At 38.1% G+C, this 10,727-nt stretch overlaps 1 protein-coding gene across 1 annotated transcript in view; it reads left to right on the top strand.

Annotated features, from left to right (window-relative positions):
- LOC122554931 overlaps positions 1-10,727 on the top strand; it is a 100,984-nt gene that overhangs the window by 8,756 nt on the left and 81,501 nt on the right. Inside the window, exons 3-5 of the mRNA XM_043700360.1 lie at positions 182-332; positions 2,144-2,416; positions 5,849-6,041. Of these exons, the coding sequence (XP_043556295.1) occupies positions 182-332; positions 2,144-2,416; positions 5,849-6,041 (617 nt within the window). The remainder of the gene's footprint in view (positions 1-181; positions 333-2,143; positions 2,417-5,848; positions 6,042-10,727) is intronic.

A 10,727-nucleotide genomic window follows, 5' to 3' on the forward strand; every position in this document is an offset into this window, starting at 1 on the left:
ATTAGTTTATCAGCAGATTCATGATGGTTGCCTCTACGTATTGCCTCATTATAATATTCTCTAGTAAGATAATGCTACTTTATGCCGATGGAGATAATCAAAAGTAAATTTATACAACAGAACTGGACTTTATTTTAATAACATGTTTTCTTGAACATTGAACTACTTTTTCCAATTACAGGCTTGGTCAAATGACCCAGTTTCAAGTGGTCCTTGGAGCTCATTCGCTTTCTAAGAAGCAAAAATGGAAAAAGACAATTAATGTGAAAAAGGCATTTCCTCACCCAAAGTTTGATATGCAAACTGCCAAAAATGACATCATGCTGCTTCAGGTACCAAATACTTGGCCAGAGGACTGAAGGATACTTCGCAGTGGGCTAAGGGTTAGAACTATCAAGCTGTAACTATAGTGTTGGTCTATACTGGGGGTGGGGTGCAAGAGCAGTAAAAACAGAATAGATGTGTGTAAGTTTATTGGCATACAAATTCTATGTCCAAAATGGTACAGAATTACATCATCTAAACCAAGTAGAAAAGGGAGATGTTTAGAGTGGAAATTTAAAATAGAAATTTCTGATTGCTGGAATTTACAGTGTCACCCCACCCTACCCACATGCCAAAAGCACACTACCATTTCAGCAATGAACTCAGAGGCAGAAAGGATGTGAAATCCTGCAGAAACAAACTTCATAATAAAAGGTTACTGTTTTATTAGACTGCCACCTATTGGCACATGTTCTTCATAAAAATGCACAAACAAAAGTAATGAAGGCAAAGAACTGAAATTAAAAGCACAATGCATTGAAGAAACCCAGCAGGTCTGGCAGCAGCTATGGAGAGAGTTAACATTTCATTTTCAACATGACTTTTCTGCATCAAAGTAATAAAATACTTGAGCTGAAATTGAAAATGCTGAAAATTCACATCAGAGCAGTGTGAAAGTGTTAAAGAAAATTATTAATATTTCAAACATATTAATGTTTGAATGGCGTGCTTATGTAACATGTTATCTATCCTGAAAATGTTTCATTTTTGCAATAGATACTCCCCGAGATAATTTTGCCTGTTTGCATTTAAAATGTGCAAATACCAAAAATCTGACAATTTTGTCATTTATGCTAAGGAACAATGCTACAAATTAATAGGAACCAAAGAAGGTTCAAGAGATTTTTGCCAATGTTTTCATAATCTGTTGCTACAGATTGATGAGAGTGCAGTGGAAATTCTGATGCTGGCTGTCATTTATAATCATTTACAATTTTCACTCGGTTTCCACAGATTTGGGCATTGATTTAACGTTTTAAAAGTTGACAAGTTTACAATATTATATAATGTTGCAAAGGGTCAGAGAAAATAATGGAAGCAGGGTGGTTGTATTTATTGGTTAGGTGATAAATAGTGCTTTAAAGGGAGTGTCAAATTTGAGTGATATTCCAGACAGAGCAGCAAAACAATATAATAAAATAAAGTACTGCAGATGTTGGAGATCTGCAACCAAAACAGAAATTGCTGGAGAGATTCAACAAGTTTGGCAGCATCTGTGGAAAGAAATGTTGAGTTAACTTTTCGAGTCTCGTCACCTTTTGTTAGTATTGAGGAGAATACAGCCTTATTCATCATAAATACACATAAAAAAATTGAAGACCAATATTTATGGTTTGCCCTGTATGCAGTCAAAATAATTTGCAGGGAAGATGTCTCCAGTCTGGTAGTATTTAATATGAATTATTTGTCTGCCTTAACTTCTTAATTTTTTGGATCTGTTTTTGTTGACATACTAGAAATTCAATTAGATTTTGCACATTATTTTGAATAGCTACATTTTATACTTCCAAATAAATTTTAATGAAACATGGCAGCATACAGGCATAGCCATGGTCATGTAGACACATAACAATGGTCCAAAATCAATTTCTTTTTGTAGAAACTGAAAAATTCTGAAATCCCTAATTTAAAACCCAATATTAGGAAGTACAGTAAAAAAAGGAGAATCCTATTCAATTGTGATCATATAGTGAAGCTCTCAAAATCTTAAAAGATTTAATTGTATAAAAACAAATTCAGTTTAAAGTGTCACAGTTGAACAATGATGTTTGTACTAAATCTAATAATCCAGTTTATTTTCTATTTTACTTTGGAACAGTTGGCTACTAAAGCTAATTTGAACAAGTATGTGAAAAGCCTAAAGCTGCCTGAATCAACAGAAGATGTCAAAGCAGGAACAGTTTGCACTGTTGCAGGATGGGGATCAACTGACCCAAATGTCTTGAAAGCATCAGATACCCTCAGGGAAGTAGACATAACCGTCATTGACAGGAAAGTTTGCAACAATAAAGCATACTATGGCCATGATCCTACCATAACAAAGGACATGCTATGTGCTGGAGATAATAAAGGAAGAAAGGATTCATGTGCAGTAAGTTGCAGTTCTCCAAATTAAAATGAAACACCAAGAGTTTCAATGTGCAGAAGTGGTTATACATGTTGTCAATGAGCTGTTAAATAGTGTTGTAAAGGAGGTTCCAAATTAATGAATGATATCCTCACAGAGCAGCAATGCAACCTTATGCAACAATGAATACCCATGAAAAGAATTGAAATCTAATATCTACTGTTTATTTTTGCTTTGTCCTTTGTTCAAGCGTAAAATTAATCAAAGACAGACTGTTAGATGTTTTGTTTAAGTAAAGATTTTATTAGCTGGAGTTTTTCACTATTATTAACATGGAGAGCAATGTTTAGTGATTGTATTTGAAAGATAAGGAGCTGCTATCCAAGAATGCTCTGCTCCATCAAATGCAGTATCTTAACTGCCCATTCCAATTGATTAAATTATGTGAGGTTCCTGCACTTGTCTAAAAGATGCAAACTAAACCCATCAAACAAGCTACATCTTGTCCATTCCAAAATCATCCTTTTACTGGAGTGATAAATCTGAATAACTGTCAGCCAACTAGAACTGGAAATTAGTTAACCAGATTTGGAGTCTCATTTCTTCAGATTTGAATTAATACTGGATTTTAAAAAAAGAAATTTATCTTTCTTTTCATCTCCCTTATTTCTACTCCTTCATCTAATCTTTCATTTTTGTCTTTGAAAGGACCGTGTGGGCGGCACGGTGGCACAGTGGTTAGCACTGCTGCCTCACAGCGCCAGAGACCCGGGTTCAATTCCCGCCTCAGGCGACCGACTGTGTGGAGTTTGCACATTCTCCCCGTGTCTGCGTGGGTTTCCTCCGGGTGCTCCGGTTTCCTCCCACACTCCAAAAATGTGCAGGTTAGGTGAATTGGCCACGCTAAATTGCCTGTAGTGTTAGGTGCAGGGGTAAATGTAGGGGAATGGGTCTGGGTGGGTGCGCTTCGGCGGGTCGGTGTGGACTTGTTGGGCCGAAGGGCCTGTTTCCACATTGTAAGTAATCTAATCTTTATTTTGTTTTCTGTGACTAATTTGACATTAAATTCAATATTCTAACTGCCACTTTGTGGCTGTGATTTGTCACTGTCTACTGAAAATTCTTCATTCTGACTGGGTAAAGAGATATTGCTTGCATTATTCACACAAGTCTAGGTCCCCAGGTAAATGCAAATTCCAATGCAAAGCCAATGGAAAGTTCATATGGAAAGTCTCAAGATGATAAATAGCTAACCACAAAACCCAGCTCATTGTGTTTTTGAATAATGCGTCATGAATTTAAAGAACGCCTTCATATGGATGTGTTTCAAAATAAAACTTCTTAGAATTTATTCCATTCTAAACATAAAGATAAAAATTTACATGCTGAATTTAAAGTACCAAACGTGGCCACCTGTAGTGTGTCCAATTCATACGCTGGACTAGATTTTCTCTGGACAGAGTGAGAGTTGCTTTTTCTTTTCAGGAAGCTATCAATAAATGATTGCTTTGAAAAAGATTTTTCATCATCTTATGTTACAATAGGGTTCATTGGTGAGGGGCCAGGAAGGTATAGGCGGGCCATGAGAGGCCATGAATTGGCATGATGGGAGCGGGCGAGGAATAGCTAGTGGATTAGAACATGGAATAGTACAGCAAGGAACAGGGCCTTAAGCCCACCATGTCTGTGCCAACCATGATGGGGGAAGGGGAAGGACAGCGATATAGTGGTTCAGTGGTTAGCACTGTTACCTCACAGCACCAGGGACCAAGGTTCAGTTCACGGTAACTGTCTGCGTGGAGTTTGCATGTTCTTCATGTGTCTATGTGGGTTTCTGCTGGGTACTCTGGTTTCTTCCCACTGTCCAAAAATGTTCAGGTTAGGTGGATTGGCAAAACTAAATTGTCCTGTATTGTCCAGGAATGTGCAAGTTAGAATAGAATCCCTACAGTGTGGAAACAGGCAGTTCAGCTCAACTGGTCCACACCGATCCTCCAAACAGCAGACCCATTCTCCCTACACTATCCTTGTAACCCTGAAGGTTTTCCCATAGCTAACCCATCTAGCCTGTACATTCCTAAATACTCTGAGTAATTTAGCATGGTCAATCCACATAACGTACACATCTTTGGACTGTGGGAGAAAATCAGAGCATCCAGAAACCTGGCAGACATGGGGACAACATGCAAGCTCCACACAGACAGTTACCCAAGGGTGGAATTGATGCTAGTTGGGATAACCATGTTAAATGTTGGGTTGTGGGAATGGGGTGGGGTTTGAGTCCGGATGGGATGCTTTTCAGAGGGTCAGTGCAGACTTGAAGGGCCATACGGCCTCTTTCTACACTGTAGAGACTTTAAATGTTCTTTGCATTGGTGTCATTATTACAAATGGGACAAAATCTCAGACCACCAATGTGGGTCTTTTGAATAGACTATTTTGGCATCAAACAACCCTTGTAAGTAGCTCAAACCACTTTCCAATATTGGCAGGCCTGACTTCAGTTAGCACTGCTACCTCCTCTCTTCCACCCATCATCCCACACCTCCAGCACCATCCCAGTTCCTCCAGATTAGAAATCTGATTTCTAACTCTTTCTTCGGAAGTGGCAGGTCGAGATGGGAAATATCCAGACACCCACCTCTCCATTACAGATCCAACTCTACCTGCTCATATACTAAAGAAATAAATCTACACATGTTTAATTTAATACACAATAATTATGATCATAAAGAATTGATGTACTGTCTCAAATATTTATGGAGCCATCTTGGTAGTTTGAGGAATCCCACAGAATCCAGGCAAGAGAAGGTCCTGATAAAGGAAAAGGTCAGACCTCTTTACAATTTTGTTCTCCCATTTCCCAATTGGCATTGAGCAAAGTTGATAGAAAGTCACTTCTCGGCTGGAAGTGCAGTGGCAGAAGGCTCAAGCTGGACATCGATGTGGGCATTACACACTGAATCAAGAACAGGATGCAGTGGAAGGTTTGTTTTGGTTGGTGAGGTTGAATCGGGACATAGTATAGGCTGGCCAGTGGAAGATGTGGCAAGATGGACGATCATGGCAGAGGGCAAGTTGTCAACAGAAGGTAAACTGCTGGCAGCACTCTCCGGTAAGTGATTGGCCAGCAGCTCTTCAAGCTGAGAAACTAATCCCCCCACCAAAGATATTGAGAACACTGCCTGAACCAAGAAAGTTCCTGATTTGCAGTGGATCAGGTTGTGGAGGGCTCCAGAATAGTTCTGGTGAGATTGACACCAGATAGGCAGATAGGCCCACTGCCAACAATTCAATTCTGCCTTTAATTTTTTTTTCTCCAAATACTGCCTTTCTGTTTTAATTTCAAATTTCCAACATCTACATGTTATTTTACTTTTGACACATTCATGTCAGTCGGATTAAATACTTTTCAGATGCATTCTTAATCAATAGCATTATGTATCTTTGTTGCAGGGAGATTCTGGTGGGCCATTAATATGTATGATGCAAAACAAGTATGCTGAGTACAAGGGCATTGTTTCAGCTGGCAAAGAATGTGGAGAACCTACCAAGCCTGGCATATATACTCGTTTATCCAAGGAATACCTCAACTGGATCAAAAAACTTACCAGAATTAAAAACTATAACTTGACAAAAAATCAAAGCTGTGGATAACTTGCAATGGTTTTCCTGAGCAGCTGTTTTTTTTAATGTGTTTTATATATTGTTGTAGATGAATTCTAAAAATTGTATCAGAAAATGCTTCAGAACAGTTGATATGTACAGCATTTTGAATAATTAAACTATTGTACTCCACCAATTTTGATATTTTTGCTATAGCCTGTTGATTCCATCTGATATAAATATAGGGTAACAGGAACACAGAACCAAAGAAACAGGAATGAACCATTGAGCCTGCCTTGCCATTTAATACCATCATAGTTAATTAAACTGTTAATGGCTTTTACTCGCGCTATCTGCATAGTCCTTTACATCCCAGACTTCTGATTACCAATCAGTCACTGCATGAAACATACTGAAAGACTAGGCTTCCACAGAATTCAGGGTAGAGAATTCAAAAGATTCACAATCATCAAAACTCTTAAATGGCTGTTAACTCAAAGAGTTTTACTACAGTTGTTCCACTTGCGGTTAACGTGCAATAAGGGTGTAGTCAAAGCATCCCACTTTTAATAACATCACATTGGATATGTTACTGCAAGATGGGTAACAAAGGAGGGTCATTCTGTACAGTTCCAAAGATGGTCCACCTATAAAATGCCACATGCAAACTAGATAGATGCAATCATTTCAATGAACCACTGCAGTTTGTAGAACTGGGCAGAAAATGAGAAGTTCAGATGAAATGTGAAGGAAAATGTGCTCTTCTTTCTACAAATAAAGGACCCAATAAATGCTCATTTATTTAACTTGAAAGAAACAATCTCATGCAGTATTTTGCAGGTCATTAAAAACATATCTTAAGATTTCGGAGACAGTAATTAGTAGAGTGGCATTGCTCAATGAGAATGGAAAAGCTGGATCATGCTGATTACAGCATCGGACATCTCTTTGATCTACATGCAAGCAGCCTATTGCCTAATATTGCAGTGATAGCAAAGAATGAGCCAGCATTGTGGAAGGATAATGGTCTCCATTATTAGCCTAGCCATTTCTATTTGGCAATTTGAATTGGCCTCATAAATCTTTCAAATATATTTCAAAGGAAGATATGTTTACAAGATACCAAGCAAAAATGCCATGACAAAAGATCTAACCTTTTCCTATGGTCCTTCTCTTGCTTCCATTCCAAATAGGTGCTGAAGTCTAAAGGAGTAAACACTGTACAAATCATGCCAATACAAGAGAAATATACTGCAGAAGCTGGAAATCTACAATAAAAATAATATGTGCAGAAAATAAACAGCATTTCTCCACAGGATCTGTGAAAAGTAACAGGGGTTAATATTTCAGGTCAAAATGCTGGGTGGAATTGTCCATTGCCTTGAATAGTGTGGGCAATGGCAGGGAAGTTGGGAAAATATAGCAAAAATGGAAAACTCAGATTCTCTGCATCAAGAAAAAGATTTCAATCTTCCTTTTAATAGTAAATGGCAAGTTCAGAATTTCACAAATGCGTGACAACTATCTTATTTCCATATTCCATTATTAGCTAAATTCAGCTCAGTTCTATGCTGAAAGTTCTCCTCTCATTCCCTGAAAACTGAAGTGCAATTCCCAATATGAAAGTCAGAGTGGTTACCTGGAGGCAGCAGTACATCACCTGCGTTCCTGGGCCTTCACTTAACTCCATCTTCACCACAAGCTCTCTGTATGCTTAGTCAACAAACTCCTCTTCCACCTTTTGACCATGCAAGTGGGTATTGCCAAACCACCAGCCTTATTAGATCATCATGGTTGCTTACAGACCAATTCATACAACATTTTAGCCCTTCAAGATTTCACTTTGAAACTCAGTGGCTGTTATGAGTTGCTTGCTTCCGCTGGGTCATTTTGCACACAGGGTCACACCAGCATCTTATGAATTCACTCAGGATGCATCTTCTGGCTCATTTTCTTCACACTTATTAACTCTGCACTTCCTCCAAGGCTGCCAGTGTTTTTGGCTTGCATTTCTTTTAATGTACTGGAAGAGGCAGCAAATTGTTATAGTTTAGAGTGTTAAACTGTCAAGGGAGCAGAGATTTTGCTCATTGACACCTTGCTACATTACCATCATCACACCGACCTCATCTGCTAGCAGCTAATCAACAAACATACTGCATGTGCTTCAAGCCTATGCCCATGCATGAAAGTGAAAAGGGACCAGTCATTACTGGGGTGGAGGGGCAACGTGGTCAGTCAAAGACAACCATTGCAGTCAGTCACAGGCTTCATTCTATTCCAGTTCAGGAGTTTGGCCAACCTCAATGCTGCAGGTCAGGTGCAATCAGTCCAGTTATCTGCAATATTACATGCAATGGTGAGTTGTAGTTCATGAGCATTGGTGAAAGCCTTCTGTGGTGAGAGACTTAGAGAGAGTGATGGCCCTGTGAGTGTGAGGTAGCAGATAAATAGTGTCATTTTCTCTTGAGAAGTGCAGAAGATCATTAACATTCTTCCTGCACTGCTGTGCCTTGCATTTCACCCATGCTATTGTCTCAGGCCAGGCTGACTGAGGTTGGTGGTATGGCACCAGAGATGAAGAATGGAAGATTGTGTGAGAAAAGTCAGCATGGGTCATCGTAAACAATTGTCATGAAACATTCTCAGAAAAACACAACCAAAAATGGGAAACCTCAGGGCATTACTCCACAGTCTCTTTTCTCCACAAATTCTCCTGAGTTGCTCTCAGTGTTTATTTGACTACTTTGAATCAAATCTGAGGCTTCATTGAGGCTAATCCACATTGCAATGAGTGGAAATTAAAATTAGACAGCTTCTTTTGTTGGCAATGAATCTGCTAAGTCACTTTACTGCCCAAACAGCACAAAACCTTGATGATAAACTAAATTCTGAATTGAGAAAGTGATGGAATAAATGGGACAAGATGACTACGCCCATATCTAAATTGGACATATACAGTATCAGTATATTACAAAAGACAAGTTCTCAATCTCATGAAATCTGTTATACACTTCATGAGAAATCAACTAATTGAAATATATAAATATTTTTGATATTGTTCATCCGGCATTAGTTTTCTCATTTTTCGTTAAATATTGGTACGATTATTAAAGAGTCTGGATTTGTTGGGATGAATATGTTGCTTTGATTCGTTTGTTCCCAGTTCCTTTCTAATATTCCCAAATGACCCAGGTTCCCACACTGTGGATGTATACACTGCATTCAGTTGGTTGCAATAATTATGATCTTTGAATAAATTTGGTAATAGACAGTCATGTAATGCATTTTGCACTGATAAGAAGTACTTCTACCTTTTCATTGATGTACAATGTGGATTATATTCATTATGTCGTTTACTTTTGGAGTTAATTTCAGGATTGATGTTTTACACACATTAGATATCAAGGAACCATGACTTTTGAGACATGTTCAAGATCATTAGCATACGAGTGACTGACCACATCCTTTAAAGAGGTTAACAATAAAGAGCGTACTCACTCACTTAGTCTTCACTCAAACACTTAGAGGTGGAAATACCATTCTCAACTCTGGAAGATTTGGTTCTATTTGTCATAATACAAATTACACATTTGTATTTTTTGCATATTTGAATATTTGTAATTACCTTCCTAAGTGTGAACCTTATGAAAATCACAAATAAGGTAAATTCATATAAAGTGCTGAGAATTTCCAAAATTTTACCCATTTGTTTCATTTAAAGTATATGTTAGCATAGTGTATGGTTGGTATAATATTTCTAAAATCTAAGAGATTACATAATAGCCGGTTCATAATATATTTTGCACTGATGTAATGGGATTTTCATTTTATTTTACTGCCCAATATGTCTTGTAGTTAGCTGTTAATGTACCAAACTGAAAGTATTTTATCGTTTAGCAAACCGTTTGATGCCATATAGGGATAGGGAATAAATTTTAAAAAGGGTAATAAATACTGGCCCAGTCTTTGATGCCCACAGCCTTAGGGTGGCACAATTGCAATGAGCTGGAGCATTGTTTGTAATGTGTAAATCTAGCTTTTTGAGCTAGTCTGGGTATTTCTCCCTGGTCAGCTAGTTGGTGAAGGAGAATTGATACAAATCTACAAACCTAGAATTACTTTAATCAGATAATGTTTTTGAGGATTTGTCTATTCTACTTATATATTGATGGTAATTAATTAAATTGTCAAACATATGAAGTTTTGCTTTTGATGTTAATGTAACTAATGTCGATTTTTACCCTGCTGAGTATATTTTACTGAGTCCATTAAGTTTGAGTTTAGGAATTGACAATCGTGACTTAGTTTAACTTATTTCCAGGGAAGGTGGCCAAGGCCAGCATTTGTTGCCAATCCCTTACTAGCCAGGAACTGATTGACTTGCTTGGCCATTTCATAGGGCAGTTAAGAATCAACCACATTGCTGTGGGTCTGTAGGTGTGTACTCACATTAGGTCAGGCCAGATGAGGATGGTAGATTTCCATCTCTGAAGGGCGTTAGTGAAAATTTTGCATTTTTACAATAACATTACCATTAGCTTCACATTACAAGTTGACTAATTGACGTTAAATGCCACCAGATGCCATGATTTGATTTCCAAGTATGGTGATGGAGAGCACGAGGGGGCATAGCTTTAAATTGAGGGGTGATAGATATAGGACAGATGTCCTAGGTAGTTTCTTTACTCAGAGAATAGTAAGGGTATGGAATGCTTTGCCTGCAATA

Source organism: Chiloscyllium plagiosum, chromosome 1, assembly GCF_004010195.1.
Source record: "Chiloscyllium plagiosum isolate BGI_BamShark_2017 chromosome 1, ASM401019v2, whole genome shotgun sequence".
NCBI classification, from domain to species: Eukaryota; Metazoa; Chordata; class Chondrichthyes; order Orectolobiformes; family Hemiscylliidae; genus Chiloscyllium; species Chiloscyllium plagiosum.